Raw genomic sequence first — 18,096 nt, 5'->3', positions numbered from 1 at the left:
ATAAATATTCGTAAACATATTTAGTTAACGTCTAATTGAACATGTTTTGTGTCATGTGTGCTATCAGTTAACATTTCACATCATTAATCGTTGATGAAAATTGTGAGTGAAATAACTGAAAGATAAATATGATTAATTCATAATCTTTAAAGGACCAATTTAATTAAAAAAATCTTTTAGAAACAAATTTAAAAAATGCTTTACCTTTCGGAACTTATTTTACTATCAACCCGGAATATAATTCTTGCATCCAAATTCTTTCCACTTGCAATAAAAGTTATATTTATATAAAAATTAAAGCCCAAGTCAACATGAAGAAGGTTTTACCAGAAAGGAAAGATAGAGCCATAGAGGCGCACGTTACTTGAAGCCCAAGAGGTTATGGCGGAGGCCCATGTTCGCATGATTTTGCACACAAGAAGGAAGGAAGCTTCTTCTCGATCCCAGATCAAAGTCAAAACCCGAAACAAACACAAACACAAACACAGACACAGCACACAGGTTTCAGAAGAAATGGAGACGATCAAAGGGAAGAGTGAAAGCGAATTGGTGAGGCTGTGCATAGAAGCTGCGTGCGAGAGCAGAGAGAGCATCCAGAAATGGCGGATGCAGAGGCGGACCTTCGACCATCTCCCTTCTCATCTCGCCGACGGCCTCATCCGGCGCCTGGTGTCCCGGCGGCTCCTGTACCCGTCGCTTCTAGAAGTGTTCAAACAGAGCGCCGAAGAAGTTGATTTGAGAGGCGTTTACAACGTGGATGCAGAATGGCTTGCGTACTTGGGAGCGTTTCGGCAGTTGCGGTATTTGAACCTTTCCGATTGCCACAGAATCACTTCTTCTGCTCTTTGGCCTATTTCTGGAATGGCTTCTGTTAACCACTTGCACCTCTCTAACTGCTCCAAGCTCAACGACGCTGCTATTCATCACATTCTCTCTCTCTCTAACCTCCAGAAATTACAAATCTCGCAAACAAGTGTCACCGCCAAAGGCATCAAACTTCTCGCCTCCCTTAAAAACCTCTCTCTTCTCGACTTAGGCGGCTTACCTGTTGATGACGTCTCCTTAACTTCTTTACAGGTTATTTTTTCATCTTTCCTTTATTGATTTCTATCGAGTTTCGTGTTTTGTTCGCTTCATGAAAACGCTACTTCAATGTCGTGATGTCTCAGGTACTGAAAAAGTTAGAATATCTTGATCTATGGGGTAGTAAGGTATCAAATGAAGGGGCTAACATCCTCAATAACTTCCCCAAGTTAACCTATCTAAATCTTGCTTGGACTAATGTCACAAAATTGCCTAATTTATCATCTATTGAATGCCTCAACATGAGTAATTGTACTATTGATTCAATACTTGAAGATGATGAAGCTCCTTTGGCAAAACTTATTCTCTCCGGTGCTACATTCAGGAGCGAATCGGAGTTTCTCTTACACGCCAATACAAACTTTTTGTCCTCTCTCGATGTAGCTCATTCTGGCCTTAGTAAATTCTTCTTCTTGAGTAAATTGAAAGTGATAGAACAGCTCAATCTCAGCTCTTGCATGGTCACTGATGATTCGATTGAAATGATCGCGGGTGTTGGTGCAAGCTTGAAGAGTTTGAATCTGACTGGTACCAAGGTCAGCTCCGCAGGCATAGGGATTTTAGCTGGACATGTCTCCAATCTTGAGATGCTTTCATTATCTCAGACACTGGTGGATGATACTGCCATCTTGTATATCAGCATGATGCCTTCTTTAAAGGTTCTTGACCTTAGCAATACAATAGTGAAAGGTATTTGCTTACTTGACATATTCTGATCATGATGTATACAATGGCTGCTTTGATGCTAATTATGTTTATTTGTATACTCAGGATGCTTACCACAGGAAAATACCGACCACGGCTCACCACACTCTCTAACAGCTCTACAAAGTCTTAAACAATTAGAAAGCTTGAATTTGGAATACACACGAGTTAGGGATGAAGCTTTAAGCCCTTTGTCAAGCTTCAAAGAGCTGAGATATTTGTTTCTCAAAAGTGCGTCACTTGCAGACATCTCACTTTACTATTTATCATCAATTCCTAAATTGACAAGTCTTAGTATTTGTGATGCGGTATTGACAAATTATGGGCTTCATGTGTTTAAACCTCCTCAAACACTGAAACTAATGGACCTCCGAGGTTGTTGGCTCTTAACTGAGGACACTATCATGTCGTTCTGTAGAATTCATCCACAAATTGAAGTACAGCATGAACTTGTTACCATTGTTCCTCTTCACCAAGGTGGACCAAATCATCCTTCTCCGTCTCAGTTAACTTCAAAGGCTACGCAAGCAGCTAAAAAGAATGAAAACTTGTCTATATCTCCAGATTTTATAGGTATTACCGCACTACTGAATTCTATTGCCTTAGTAAGATGGTATTCTTTTTTATGATATTAATTTCAGTTTTCTGGTTTATTTGGGCATAGATCAAAGGTTGAAGTATAGCAGAGACGAATTGCTTGCGTTGCAGTTCATGTCTTTGCCTATTGTATCCTCTAGTGAGAGTGGCGATTCAATATTCAAGCAACAGTTAAATTGAATAAAGGTCTGCGTTGATGTAATTATCTAAACCGACGGTGTTGGTAATTTGTAAGGGTGCACTCTGCTTGTTCAGCTGTCTTTTGGGAAAGGAAAGAAGTGGCCATGAGATAAGGGGCACATACCGTAATGTTGTAACTTGTAACCTATTTCTTTTGTTTTAGAGTAAGGTGACAATGAGGTCTTTTACAATTTTGACTTCGGACTAAATACTGTATGTTTGGATTGTAGTTTGTCAAATTGAGAGTTTTATTCAATTTGAATAAAAGTGATTTATAGAATTGATTTTGGTAGAAATAAGTTTGTGTCAATAAGTCATGTTTGACAATTCTTTACTAAAATTAATTTTGATAAAATAAATATTGTTTGGATAATATTAGTTAAAATCATTTTTAGATAGATAATTATTTAAAAGGACATGACATTAAATTATAATGTTATTTTTTTATACATGTTTAATTTTTTTATATATTTTTTATATAATATATTTTTAATACTCTTAATATTTTTTTTAGTACGTTATAATTTTTAACTATTATTATTATTTATGGTTAATTTCTTTTGTTTAATTTATTTTATCTAATAGGATCAATAAATTTTATTATAAAAAGATAATAATAAATATAATACACAAATTATAACTATAAAAATATATAATGTCAAATAAAAAAAGTAATAAAAAATATAAAATAATAAATAATAAAAAAAGAGTTCATATAGAGAGAAATAATAATAATTTTATAAATAATGCAATAACATATATAAAGGATAAAGTTGGTAAAAGAAAAATAAATGTTAAAGGTAATGGCTAAAAGCACGTTAGTGTAACGGAGAAGTTAGAAATGATTGTTTCTTTTAAGAAGTTCTACCGTATTTTTTCTCTTCAAACGTGGTTACAAATACATCGTTAGTCTCTGAACAAAAAAAAAAAAATCAATTTTGGTCTTTTACGATAGCAAACGAAGGACACATGATCACCTTCTATCAATTCATTAAGGGTTAAGTATGATTTTGGAAAAATTTTTTCGTCTTCAACCTTTTTTTGCTTATAAATTTTTTTCTAAGATTTAACTTGGTTTTAAAATTGTCCTTTGGACTAAAATGCCCTTCTCCTTATTCTCTAAAATCCTCATGTTCTACTCTTCTTTTTCTTTTTCTCCATTACAGAAGCAGAAGCAACTAGAAGCAGATAAACAAGGCAAGAAGCAGAAACAGAAGCAATACACATGGACAAAGCAACCAGAAGATGAACAAGGCAATACACATTGAGGATCAGAAGAAACAAAAAACAACAAAGTAGAGTCTTGCCTTCTTCTCCAACAAAAGAAATAGAAGCAAAAGAAACAAAAATAGAATCATGAAAGCAGAATGGAATTAGAATCAACAACAATAATAGAATCATAATAAAAAAATAATGTAATTTACAAAATCAACAAATCCACAAATAAAAAAAATTCAACAATATAATTTTTTTTGAAGCACAACGACGAGGACGCGAAGCACAGCAGCAAGTGACGAGGAGCAGCAGTGACCGGCGAGGAGGAGGAGCAGAAACGGCAAGCGGCGCGCGATGTCCACTCTCGCAGATCTATCTGCTGGCGTCGACGTCGAGCGAGGAAGAGGAGCAGCAGCGAAATTTGGCAGCGAAGACGCGAACGACGAGGAGTAACGGCGGCGGATTCCCTTCCCCTTCCCTTCCCAGCTTCCCTTCCCCCTCTTCTTTCCTGAACACCCCCTAAGCGTGATTCCCTTCCCCTTTTTCCTTTAACCCGTATTTTTTTTAGTTAAGGATAATTTGGTAATAAAAATTAAAATTTTGCTAAAAAGAACCATTTTAAAATTAAGTTAAACTTTAGGGATGATTTTGTAAGTAAAAAAAGGTTGGGGACGAAAAAAATTTTCAGCCCCTATCTTAGGGACCAAAATCGTACTTAACCCATTCATTAACTAAAACTTAATGGTGATGTTTATATATACTGTAATTATTCTGACGTGTCTATCTATGAAAGATAGTAATGTAGATAATAACTTTTAGAGTAAAATTTTACTTGTTTTGATAAGATTTGTAATAAATAGATAACAGTTCATGTAACAGAATAAGACATGCACTACTGTAAATAACATAATACATGGACAATTTTATTTTATTTCGCAACATTCATTGACAGAAGGACGTATATGTATATAGTTTACTATCTTGGAAGACCTAATTAATACTTTTTTTTCTTCAATAGCTAATTAGTCTAAAGTCAACATCTTTGAACATGTAATTGTCACTTTATTCTTTGTTTTATAATATTTCCTTTTCACCAATATTAAAAGAGAAATACATTTCTCCGATTTTTGGTAAATTTAGTTTTCTCTTTCTTCTCTTAATTTTCTTGATTCTGTCATCATCATTATAATCCTCAGTATGATATCTGTCTTAGCATCGACCTTAAATCATTTCTAGTTTCTTTCACTTGTTTGTTTGTCTTTCTCATTTTCCAGACATTCTATTACCTCTCTCTCGAACACACAAAATTTTGCTTTTTTGGTTAGTTGACATGGTTTTAAACTTAATTTTTGACTTTTAGATCCGCTTCGATAAGTAGTTTTATTTTATGTATATGAAAAAAAAAAAAACCCAAAAAACAAGGAAGTTACATTTTTTCCCTGTAAGAAATTTTATAAGCGTAATAGAAGAGTTGAAACTAAAATGTTTGGGGGAGTTTAAAACGAGTAGCTTTTGAGAAATTAAACGAGTAACTAAACAAGAGTAAAATTTCTCAAGAATTTACTCTACAAAGTTGAATCTATACTTCCCATGACGTTTTATACAATGTTGTTACCAGAGTATATTTTAATACTAACTATCGGAAGACGACGGGATGAACGGGTTAATAGCATCCATAGATGGTTAATAAGGCTCCAAAATGTGTAACTGAGTACAGCATTGGAGCATAAGAGTTGACATGCACATTCTCAATATCCGTTCATTGCTGTCGCAAGAATAAGCATATTGCATAATTAATATTGTTCTAAATATAGTTTTACCTAAGTCCTTCTACGGTTCAGTTCAGCAGCTATCTATGAAAAACCATCTATAGAATCTTCGAAAGGAAAGTTTGAGGGAAAAAAGAGGGCGAAATCTCATGAAGAAAAAAAAAAAAAGTTTCCATGAAGGTAGCTCCAAGTAGTAATATCTTACGCACTGGTTTTGTTGTTTATTGACTTGTACATTTCGTCAATATTATTCTGTGCACAAAAATAAAAAATTGCAGTCAGTGCACAGATTTGTATCCACAGAAAATGGGAAGAGAAGAAATCCAAAAGAATAATGTAGTCCAAGGCTGAAAGTCCTACTCCATATACCCTGTTATTTCTACATCTATACTATATAATTCACCTATATATATATATATATATATATTAATAATTATGCTATATATACATCAAAATCAGTTACTAATATAAAATATATATTGAAATATAAATACACATTAAAAATAAATTAAACCACACATTTATACACAAATATATTAATGACTAATTTTAATATGTAAATAATATTTTTGATATACTAAATATGCTTATATAATAGACAAGCAAATTATGCTTATACAGAGTGACGAAATCAGATAAAGAATAATTGTCTAAATAATTTTGATATACACTCTACTTAAAATAACTTTGTCTAACCTTATTTAGGATATTATTACAAAATTTGAGTTATTTTTCAAAATCCCATTGCAAATAATTAAAATAATTTGTTATTAAATTTCATTTTTTGAATTTTTGAAAGTTGTATCTCATTTTTTTATTTTAATAAATTATTAGAGTTGTAGAACTATCAATTGGAATTGATATTATTGAAGTTATATTTTCTTTTTTTAGAATATTAACTTTTCTCTTAAAAATTATCAATTCTTTAATTATTTTATTATTATAGTCGTAAAAAAATTGAAATATATAAACTATAAACTATTTAAAAAAATTATAGTTAAAATGATAAATATTAAAAATTACAATAATTATTGAGCATTTGAATGCTGTTTAGTAAAAAAGTTTCAATAAAAAACTCATAAATAATAAAATAATTTTAAGTTAAGTAGATAAGAAAAAATTTACAAAATTAAAAATTAAAAAAGTTTATAAAATTTTGGAAGGTTTTGTATTTGTTTCATTGAGTGTTTTAATTAGTCAAAATTTAAGAAATCTAATTATTTTGGTTAACTATAAAAACCAATGGATATACAAATTATCCTTTTGTATATTTCCTAACAATCATTAAAATATGTTTATTATTTATATCCTTCAGATAACTATAGTGACTAGTGGATATATTGATTATTCTTTTGTAATTCTTCTAACAATATTCAATTTACATTTAATTATTAATTAATATTACTTAATTGTTCAATTATAAAAAAATTAAGCTGTGAAACTTACAATTTGGGTTAAACTTTTAGGATTTAAAGTATATATTTAGTACTTAATTTTTTACATTTAACAAATATAGCTTTGATTTACCTTAAATAAATTTTTGTAATTATCTTTATAATATAATAGAATCACGTATATATATATATATATATATATATATATATATATATATATATATATATTATAATTTTGGGATAAAATTAAAAATATAGTTTTAACAAGGGTATTGATTTATTAGTTACTAAACTTTATATTTTAAATTTATAAATTAATACTGATTTTAATATTTTTATATATAACATTTATATTATTATAAACTTGTTTATTTTATTGTATAAATTAAGGTATAGCTATTTATATTTATATATTGACAATACTTCAAAATAAATAATATTTTATCAAATAAGCCAAAATTTTTTCCATATCTTAATAGTTATAAAAGATAGGTTTGTGTTATGAATTTATTTGTTGTTACATAATTCAATTTATTAATACAATTATAAATTTAAATATAGTGCTTTATAACTTAGTTATATTTATATTTTATCAAAAAATTTTCGAGGCCACCAATTTTAGTAATTTTAGTCCGTATTTGACTACCACAAACACTGAATATGGGTGTATGGTTTATTATGGATATAGTCATTAAAACTTATAGTTATAAAAGAGGGTAAAGTATTAAATTAGTCTTCTACGTTTGGACATAATTTTATTTTGGTCTTTAAGATTTAAAGTGTTCTATTTGAATCTAAAAATTTTATTTACTTTAATATAGTCTCACCGTGAGGTCAAAGTTAAATAATTACGAAATGTCCTACATGACATCAGTAAAACAAGATCGATAATTTGGAGAATAATTACAAGCTCCAGAGACACAAAATCAACCGTGGATGCATCAATACATTTATTTATAATTCTTCTTATAATTTAAATGAAATATTTTCTATAGAACTAAAGAGAATGATAAATAAATGTATTGATGCATTCACAGTTGATTTTGTGACTCTGGAGTTTGTATTTGTTTTCCAAATTATCAACCTTGTTCTTGTATTGCTCTTGTATTGCTGTTATGTAGGACATTCCGTTAATTATTTAACTTTGACTCCAGGGTGAGATTACATTGAAATTAAATGAAACTTTTTTGGATTCAAATAGGACATTTTAAACTTTAAGGACCAACAAAGAATTATGCCAAAACTTAAGAGACTAATTTAATACTTTACCCTATAAAATATAAATTTAGTTTGAAAATATTTTTTTCTTTATGAACACATTGGTATTGCTTTTAATTTTCATCTTAGGAATAAGATTAAAGATTTAAGTGCCATGTTAAATATTTAATTTGTATACTGTTTTTGTACATTATATTAATTTAAGAATTATTCCTTTAGTGAAAGATTAGGTTATATGGTTTACATATATAATTTAAACGTTAAATTTTGGAAATATATATACTTCATAAATATGTTTTTTAAATTGAACAATTAATATTAATTTTGTTTATTTTAAAAAATATATTTGTAAATTAATTAATATTTATATTATTTTAAAATTATAGAATTATATATGTTATTTATAAATAGAGTTAAAATTTTAAATAAATAATATTTTTCGTTTTTTTTTTCTATGACTTTAAGATCTCTCATGCAATAGCAAGAGATCCTTCGATTAGTTATATAAAAGGATAAAGTATAATTTTTAAATCTAACCATTTCGAAAAATTTAAAAAATATTTTTAATATTTAATTTGATTTAATTTTTTCATAACGTCTGAAATAAATTTTAATTTTATTTTTTATCTTATTTTTTGTTAATTAAAATTTTTCTTTTCAATTATATTCTTAATTTCATCAACATCGCGTACTCATCTTCTCTCATCTTTCCTCATCTCCAAATCTCAAGTTAGCAACCTCTCCTTTGATGTCTCACTTTTATCATCATCATTATCTATTATTCAACCACCCATTCCCCCACCACCATCACACCTCTCAAGTTAGACATGATGGAAGTGGAGTGAGAGAGGTGTGGTAAAAAAAGATGATGTAGATGATGGAGCGGAATCGAATAAGTTTGTAGTGACATTAAAGGTGATAGTGAAGTGCAATGACAAAGATTAGATGATAATGGAGGTGGGGGAGTGGAGGTAGTGGCAGTTGGGGTGGAGTGAGGTGTGATTGTAGTGGTATGAGAAGATGCTGATGATGGAAGTGGAGAGGATGAGATTATGTTGGTGGTGATCATATGGCTAATTAAGGGTATAATTGAAAGGAAAAATTTTAATTGACAAAAAACATAAGATAAAAGGTAAAATCAAAATTTATTTTAAATACTAAAGAACAAAATTGAATCAAATTAAATGTTAAAGATATTTTTAAAACTTTTCAAAAATGTTAGAACAAAAATATAATTTACCCTATAATACAACCATACTGATTTAATCTCAGTCATTCATCAACAAAATATTGGTGTACCTTGTAGTATTTATGCATCTGAGGTCTCTTCTTCTTAAATGTTGGCGTGATAAGGTCACGGTCTTGGTCAAAAGGAACCGGGTCAAGATGAATCGCTTTTATGAACTCAAAACCTTTCAACTGCCACAAAACAATATTCAGGATCAAATAAAGCTTCAGCTGACGAACCTGTACATACTCACATAGTATAGGCACTTCCATCCATTTATTCAAATCAAATACATTTTTATAAATATGGAAAAAGAATTAGATAATGTTGATTTAAATGTAAGATAAAATGTAAACAAAAAAAATTTCTACTTGATATGTATAATGTGACTATGAGCTTTTAATTCAAAATGATGATGGCTAAATGTAAGTAGAAGTAAAATATGACCTTTTTTGCCTTGGCAGTATTTACGAGTTCTGCAAGCACGTAGGCTTTTGCCTTTGGATCTTCACATAGAGAATTGTAGTCCTTGGTTATATTATTTTCTTCCGCCCACCTTTCAAGTGCATCTTTCTTGGGGTTAATCACGGCAACAAGGTAGGCCTCGAAACTGCTTCCATAGACCCATATCTGAAACGAGGAGGTTCAAACATATATCACAAATACATCTGTTAGTTTGAATAACAGTGTTTCTCTGGCACGCTTTTCCTATGCTTCTCGAATAAGTAAGAGGATAATAAAACGTTTAATTAAAGGAAAGGATGGATAGGACATACTGATTCAAGAACAGAGCTTTGACCATAAACATTCTCCAGGTGTTCAACAGCAACATATTCTCCTTGTGAAAGCTTAAATATATTCTTCTTCCGATCAATAATTTTCAAGTTTCCATTTGGTTGCCACTCTCCAATATCCCCTGTTTAATAGATCGAATAAAAGCGTGACCATGCATGCAGCAATGCAATCAATGAATCAAATAAATGAAATGGAAAGAACGAACCTGTATGGAACCATCCATCTATTATAGCCTCGTTGGTGAGATCTTCCCTTTTGTGATACCCTGAACACAAAGTACCACCCCTTATACATACCTCTCCCCTTGGTGTGCTTGCAAGGGCATCATATCCCATGTCAGGAACAGATTCCAAGCATGCATCCACATATGGTAATGGAACCCCCACTGTACCAAGCATGTCGAAGTTGTTTAATAGCTGGGCAAATGATGCCGCACCCGTTTCAGTCAATCCTATTTCAATTTTTACAAATCAAATAAGTGAAAGGGTCCCATATATAACAAAAAGTGAAATTGTCAAGTCTCAATCTGTAAGAAAGGGGTATTATTAAGTAAATCAAGTATACCATATCCTTGTATGACAAGAGAACAAGTCACAACCCGCAAAAAAAGTTCCACATGTTTAGCTAGTGGTGCTCCTCCAGACAAAAGAATTCGTACTCTACCCCCTAAGCTTTGTTTTATCTGAAGAAAAAAGATTATGAGTATATTTGCTGTTTAATGGCAAGGGTTTGGTGAAATAAGGCCTATAAAATAATGGCACCTTGCTAAATACAAGGCTGTCAAACAATGGAGCTGCGTCCTCAACGCCTACTCCGTTCATTAGATTATTCAACTTGCTGCACTCAAATGTATAAAGTCATGATTTGCATACATTCAAGTATCACAATATAACATTCAAGAACAAAGTACTTACTATGAGTAAGCAAAATTGAACATTGTCTGCTTCACAAACCCCCCGGCAGAAATCTTATTTTGCAAGCCTGTATATCACTTAGGGATTGGGGTGAGGTCTGTCTTTCATGGTTGATGGTACTTTATTCAGTCAGAAAAATAGAAAAGGAATTTTAAAAAAAAAAAAGGCCATTCCAGTGTGTTGGAAATAATTAGATTTTTAGAATGTAATTTTGTCCTTGATGAAATTATGATATGTTATGTTGGACAGATCACTGTACTGTCAACAAAACACAAGAAGCTTACCTGAGTACACTCTTTCAAGCACACGTGGAACAGCACAGAAAATAGTTGGTCTTAGCTCCGCAACGTCTTCAAGTAACAATCTGGCATCCTTTATGTCCCAACAAAATAATAACATCAAAAGTTTAATTAGTCTTTGGGGATAAACCAAATCCAAACTTTAATAATTACATCAACCTTCTCTTTTAGGTTGTGTTTATAGTGCAGAATAAAAGAGAAAATAAAATACAGAAATAACACAGAAAGTTGTGTTTCTGTTATGTCCCACATTGTCCCCAAAAAATCAAACCATGCCTTTAGTAATAAAAGATTTAGCACGCGTACTCACCCCACGCCAGAATCCTATTGAGGCACCAACATATATCATTGCCTCCTCAATGACCCTATCAAAGATATGAGCAAGGGGAAGATATGATATATACACTTCTTTGTTCCGCAACTGCAAACCAAGAAAAGGAGGAGAATAAGACAATCAAAGATAGCGAAATATTGATTATATAGAACATTAAATTTTTTTATTTTTTATTTTTATAAAATGGTATGCATAACTTAATGAAAATCAATTACTTTGCATATAGGAGTCCACTATATGTTTTGTACTGAGTAGCGATTACTTATTTACTTACAGAGTGTTTGCAACTACTTAGAAATTGCAGTATCGCAGATACCGCAGTAAGTACGGACTCATTGGATAACAGGACTCCCTTAGGGTCACCAGTTGTTCCACTTGTATACATTATTGTACAGATGTCACTCTTTTTTATCACAGGAAGATCAAAATTCTGATTTTCACCCTGCCACAGCGATCAAAAACACCAATTAGGCATTCAAGAACACAAAATATCCACAAAAATAAACTAATGGTGATCAAATACTAAGAAGTGAGAGGAAAGAATATGAGTGAATATTTATAAGTGCTAGAAAAATAAATTCAAAAAAAAGTCCTACATTTTAGTTGAAGTTTCCATGTGTAAGAAACACCGTTATTTTGTTATTCCTACTGAAAAATCTGCTTTTACTAATAATTTAGTACAAATGCCGATACAACAATTTTTTAGTATGATAGTAAAGTGCGCATGACAATAATAGTAAAAGAATGAACTTTGATTTAACTTGACAATTAATGGTAGAAAATGAGTAATAATGTGTGACATGGATGACCCACCACTTGTAAAAATTCATCCCATGAATAGCTTTTCACCCCCAAATTTTCAACTTGTTGCTTTTGTACTGGAGTAAACTTTCCAAAGCTCACAAGTGCTACAAAAAAGAAATAAATGTGATTGCTTCTTTATAATACAGAGACATTTTAGGAAACCTGTGTAGAGAATAAGTGAAAACTTACTCTTGAGAAACTTTGATGCATTTGGAAATGTCTTCAATAGCTGAGAAGTTTCAGAAATAAATATATCAAAAGGATTGATCACAGTTAACAAAAAATCATGCTTTGTAAGAAGATAAGATGTAACAAATAATTTTAGTAGAAGAACCTCAGATATCTTCTTTTCTTCTACAAAAGCAATTGAGATTTCTGCATGGCATATAATAAACTCCACTGCTCCAGCACCTGAGCATACACATACATATGAATGCTAATAAAAGTCAAACATTGAAAAATAAAGATTAAAATACTAATACAGAAGATATTCTTGGTATGAAAAGAACCTAGGAACAAAAGTTATAAACACTAAGGCTTCTGATATACTATATCTATTATCAACGAGATTCTGTATTCTTTAAACTTGGGACAATGAATTCAAACTTAAAAGGATCTTTTAAATGGTTAGTCATGCTAAAGAAGTTAAGGACTCACCTAATGTATCATACAAAGGAACACAATAAAGTCCATGAGCATTACAGGCCTGTAGTTATGTTGCACTTAGTCAACAAGAAACATTGAGAGGATGACGAAACAAAATGTGAAAGCGAAGAAATGAAAATGAACCTCCATGCTTATTATCCACCCAGGGCAATTGGCACCATAGATACCGCATTTCACTCCCTGAAAATTGGCATCATATTGATTAATCTCAAACTCCAAGAGATGATTCTTCCCTAAGAAAAATAAAATAACTAAATGATCATTTCTAAGCTCTTCATGAAAAGATAGCAGCAGCATCAAAGAAGAAGTACCATACAAGAGCATTGATCAAAACAAGTGGAAAAAAAGGTTTCCTTTTGTGGTAAATAGGCATAGGTGACTTACTTGCCCATAACCACAACTGCGGATAGAGCTTCCAACTTTCTGTATCACTTCATACACTTCTTTGTAAGTTTGCCACTTGTACCTGCCAGCCTATAAATAGTGACACAAAATTCACAACACAATAGCATCAGGAAATTTCGCGCAAGACGAATTCAACAGAGAACAACAGAGAATTTACTTTTGCATTCTCAATTTCCCGGGTACCAAGCATTGTATTTGTTGGATACTTCTCATAAGCCGATCTGTAAGAAAAAACATAAACACTCAGAAAAAAATAACTATCACTGTTTTATTAATACAACTTGATAGTATTGTTGAATGAATTATGAAAACCATAACACCTCACATAAAGTAATTTAGAAGCACACACAACTAAAAGAGTAACTAGGACTTGCTTGCCTTAATTAACACCTTCAAACAAATGTAAAATTTGATCATTTCAACTGTTTATAGTGAAATATGACTTCTATATGATGCAGGCACGTGTTTGTCATTATAGTGGTTTGCTCTTTTATAATTCAAAATCAATAATCGATTACAAAAATATTTATCAAAACATCTATACATAATAACAAATTTATTGTTTTTTTTCCTTGATATTATGCGAAAGGCATATATAGGAAGATTGAAATGATCATATAAACTCTACTCTCTCTGAATGGTTAAAAATGTATAAAAAGCAATGCATGGATCTAGCAAAATCAAGCGGGACAATAGAGCGTATTGGACATAGTTGCATGCAGGCATGGAGAAGAAAGATACCGGAAAATGTCCCAACAGCTATTGAGAACGTCGATGGGAGGAGTAGTGGAATCATTCGGATACTTGCCCCGGTAAACGGGACCCATTGATGGTTTACCTTGTGTTGCTTCCCTCGCTTTCTCAACCTCCACGACATATCTCATGCCTTCCATCCCTGTCAATTCTTGATCACTCAATGCAAGAGTGCTCTTCCTTGGGTGTTGTGCCTCTTGTGGTGTAGTGTGATGTGATGTGATGTGAATCTGATCTCACTTGTAAGATTGCTTATTCCTTATTACGTGAGATACGCTTTCCAGTGGTCAATAATCTCTCACATCATTATACAGCTTCTTTTCCGCGAGATTATTTCATTTCCTGGCTACACTTGTTTAGTTTCTGTTATTCGAGTGGAGTGAGCGAGTGACCTTAAGGCTTTGTTTGGATATCGAAAAAAAAAAAAAAGAAAAAGAAAATGCAGAGAAAATAAAAGAAATAGTGGAGTTTGGATAAAAAAATAAATAAATAAAAAAATAAAAAATATTGTTTGGATAAAAAAAATAAAAAATGTTATTTGTATGTTAAAATCAATTATTAAAATTTGACACCAATATATTTATGTATAAATACATGTGTGGTTTAATTTATTTTCAATATGTATTTATATTTCAACATGTATCTTATACTGGTAGCTGACTTTGATGGCTGATTTTGATATACACGTAGCATTACTCAAAAAAATTATAATGATATAAAATTATATTAATATTTTTATCTATATTATATGTAAATTATAATTTATTAATAATAAAAGGTAAATGCATAATTTTATTAATATTTATCACATTTTTTTTATTTTCATCTCATCTTTAGAGTAAAAATATTTTAGTGGACTCCACACTATTTTCTTTCTTTCCACTCCATTTTCTCTCATCATCCAAATAACAAAAAATTTATTTATTTATCCATTTTCTTTCTTTTCATTTTCTTTTCCTTTGAATTTTTCCAACCTAAACAATGTGTAAATTTAACTTCGTAATTCAATAAATACTGTTATTTAATTTTTAAATAAACAAAAAACATATTATAAAATGGTGAATTATACTTAACTCTCTCTAAAATAATATGTAAGTTACTTCCTATGATGTGTCACATTTTAATTGGATATTTACTTTTAATCTGAATTACTATCTTAACTATAGTAGGGCTATTTTATAATTAAATTATTATTTGAAATAGATAATGGTATAATTTCTTAAAATATTAAAAACTAAATTCATTCTTATTTTTTCAAATCATTGTTACCTAAAAAAAAATACCTCTTTCGTTGATTGAAACACATTTTCACTCCTCAATTCTTTCTTCGTCACGTAGCTTCGATCCTTTCAAGCATCATCTTCGCCGTCGTGATAAGAAGCGCTCGATCATCGTCAAGAAATTTGTACTGCGATGGATCCAATGAAACAAGAAAAAAGGGTTACAGACACTATTTGAAAGCATCATTTATAAGATTGACTAACCATAAAAGTTTGACGGAAGACATGGAAGAGGTGTTTTTGTTTTTGGGCTATGGTCTGGAACTGACTTGGCCAAGTGATAAACCCCAATTTTGTGGTTTATATTGTGTAGAATTTGGGGGGTTTTGTCAATATTTCTCACACTTATTCACAAGAAATGCATGGTTTTGTGTTCACTTCCTAATATTACTCCATGATGAAAAACATGCTTATTTTACCTTAAAATTGCCATATTTTAATCCTCTTCTATTGCCATTCAATGCCGTGATGTATTTGTTGAGTGATTTCAGGAATTATAGGGTAGGAATGGACTAGAAGAGAGAAAGAAAGCATGCACAAAAAGGAGGAACATGAAGATTTGAATTTTTGGAAAAATCAACATTGGCGCGCACGCGCACTCCACGCGCACGCGTAGATGAGGACGGCTGGAAGCGGCATGCAAGGATGGACGCATCCGCGCGGATCAGAGGATTTCTATCGACGCGCACGCGCACTTGGCGCGCACGTGTGGATCACAAAAGCAATCGGCATTTTTGGCGCCATTGCCGGGGAATGGTTGCAACATATGCCTTGATATTGGTTATGTGAATATGTGAATATTGTAGATAGTTTAATTGCTTTCAATACTTAGCTATAGTTTAGATTTCTTTTACATTTGTGCTATGACTCTCAAGTTTGATGACTCGGTCTCAACAGAATTCTAGCTTAGCCGATTTTGATCCCGAGATTGAAAGAACTTTGTTACATACTCGGCAAGCTAGACAGCGGTTGGATTATACGGCTAGTACTTCGGCCTCTCTTGAGGAACATACCGAATCACTAGGCGGTACCGAGAGTGACTTGGAGTTAGCTACTTCCTATTCTTCTGTTGGCACTAATAATACATCTTTACATCCTACAGGTGAGCCACACATGGCGAAGCCACGACGGATCACTTTGCATGAGCAAGGAGCTCCGGATATTATACTTCAACCGTTGCAAGCGAGGTATCCTAACTTTGATCCAAACTTTGAATTGAAGAGTAGCTTGATACATCTACTTCCTAAATATCATGGGTTGCCGGGTCAAGACCCTATCCGACATCTAAGAGATTTCCAAGTTGCTTGTTCTACGGCTCGAAGGCATGGAGCCAATGAGGTGGCTATCATGGTTTTTGCTTTCCCTTTCTCTCTTGAAGGGCAAGCAAAGACATGATTTTATTTGCTACCGGATGAGATTGTGACTAATTGGAATTCTTGAGGAGAGAGTTTCTAGATAAATTCTTCCCACCGAAAAAGACCGACTATATCCGGAAGGAGATTTCGGGCATAATACAAAGAGACCAAGAGAGTTTGTATGAGTATTGGTCTCGGTTCAAGAGGCTATTGGAATCTTGTCCGCACCATGGAATGAACACTCACTTGCTCATTAGCGACTTCACCGGAGGTCTTTGTGTGGAAGATAGAAGATTGCTTACCGCCTCTAGCGGTGGTTCCCTTTTGAAAAACAAGACGGAGGGAAAAGCTTAGAATTTGATAAAGGATGTTGTCGAGGCTACACAACATACAAGGGTGTGAAGTAATCCTCTCAAGGGTGTGGTAGAACCATCCCCTTCCGAATCAAGTCTAACCAAAGCACTTGGAGATATGACTACCATCCTTACCCAAATACAAAAGGATCAAAAGGAATACTACTCCATCCAAGCCGTTCAAGCCCCACCTCCAGTTGCTCAACTTGAAGGCCCTCCTAGGATTTATGGTTTGTGCTCTAGCACCACACATTACACCGATCAATGCCATCAAATTCAAGAGGAACATGCTCTTGTAGTAGCCAATGTGAATTATAACAACCGTCCACCCTATCCCTCTCAAGGCCAAAACAATTACCCTCAAGGTGGTAACCAACATCAAGGGTGGAGGGATAATGTACAAGGGAACAATAAAAAAGATGGAACAACTCTTCTTCTCATCACAATAATAACCAATCTTCATCCTAATACCACCATAACAACACCAACTACCAAGCCAACCAAGGCCACTCCAACCAAAACCAAAACAACTACACCAAGTACCAAGCACCACACCATAGACAACAATCCAACCAAACTCCTCCATCTTCCAACAATCAAGTTGATGAGCTTAGAGCCGCCATGGAGAAACGAGATGAGAGCAACAAGGCTTAATTCGATGCCTTGGGCGCTCAATTGGCTAACCTTACTGGTGCACGAAATTGCGATCATCAACAATGGCACCAAAGACTTGGTGCTCTCAGACGTGA

General features: G+C 32.4%; 2 protein-coding genes across 2 annotated transcripts; one reads left to right on the top strand and one right to left on the bottom strand.

Moving 5' to 3' along the window:
• Positions 1 to 267: 267 nt before the first annotated feature.
• LOC112732443 (uncharacterized) lies at positions 268 to 2,861 on the top strand. The gene is made up of 4 exons (XM_025781163.3): positions 268 to 1,077; positions 1,170 to 1,773; positions 1,855 to 2,361; positions 2,453 to 2,861. Exons 1-4 carry the CDS (start codon positions 382 to 384, stop codon positions 2,563 to 2,565), a joined length of 1,920 nt encoding a protein of 639 aa, XP_025636948.1. The 5' UTR covers positions 268 to 381; the 3' UTR covers positions 2,566 to 2,861.
• Positions 2,862 to 5,435: 2,574 nt separating this feature from the next.
• On the bottom strand, positions 5,436 to 14,691 carry LOC112732442 (long chain acyl-CoA synthetase 5). The gene is made up of 19 exons (XM_025781162.3): positions 14,348 to 14,691; positions 13,764 to 13,827; positions 13,586 to 13,675; positions 13,325 to 13,381; positions 13,193 to 13,241; positions 12,870 to 12,946; positions 12,725 to 12,764; positions 12,545 to 12,639; positions 12,006 to 12,173; positions 11,708 to 11,818; positions 11,383 to 11,470; positions 11,099 to 11,165; positions 10,946 to 11,021; positions 10,749 to 10,866; positions 10,390 to 10,635; positions 10,166 to 10,305; positions 9,837 to 10,019; positions 9,461 to 9,580; positions 5,436 to 5,801 (listed from the first exon to the last, which is right to left on the bottom strand). The coding sequence occupies exons 1-19, from the start codon at positions 14,497 to 14,499 to the stop codon at positions 5,751 to 5,753; spliced, it is 1,992 nt and encodes a 663-aa protein (XP_025636947.1). The 5' UTR covers positions 14,500 to 14,691; the 3' UTR covers positions 5,436 to 5,750.
• Between the last annotated feature and the right edge of the window lie 3,405 nt (positions 14,692 to 18,096).

The sequence above is a fragment of the Arachis hypogaea genome, chromosome 13, assembly GCF_003086295.3.
Source record: "Arachis hypogaea cultivar Tifrunner chromosome 13, arahy.Tifrunner.gnm2.J5K5, whole genome shotgun sequence".
NCBI lineage: Eukaryota > Viridiplantae > Streptophyta > Magnoliopsida > Fabales > Fabaceae > Arachis > Arachis hypogaea.
The sequence above is the reverse complement of the archived record's forward strand: the minus strand, read 5'-3'. Positions and strand labels throughout refer to the sequence as shown.

What these genes read in the sequence shown, in the direction of transcription:
- LOC112732442 (XM_025781162.3), bottom strand. Translation starts at nt 14,499, where the DNA reads ATGGAAGGCATGAGATATGTCGTGGAGGTTGAGAAAGCGAGGGAAGCA. An exon ending in GGGATGAATTTTTACAAGTG is followed by an intron (nt 12,174 to 12,544) that starts GTGGGTCATCCA and finishes TCGCTGTGGCAG; the next exon opens with GGTGAAAATCAGAATTTTGA. An exon ending in GCTTGAAAGAGTGTACTCAG is followed by an intron (nt 11,166 to 11,382) that starts GTAAGCTTCTTG and finishes AGTGATATACAG; the next exon opens with GCTTGCAAAATAAGATTTCT.
- LOC112732443 (XM_025781163.3), top strand. Translation starts at nt 382, where the DNA reads ATGGCGGAGGCCCATGTTCGCATGATTTTGCACACAAGAAGGAAGGAA. An exon ending in TCTCCTTAACTTCTTTACAG is followed by an intron (nt 1,078 to 1,169) that starts GTTATTTTTTCA and finishes GTGATGTCTCAG; the next exon opens with GTACTGAAAAAGTTAGAATA. An exon ending in TATATCTCCAGATTTTATAG is followed by an intron (nt 2,362 to 2,452) that starts GTATTACCGCAC and finishes ATTTGGGCATAG; the next exon opens with ATCAAAGGTTGAAGTATAGC.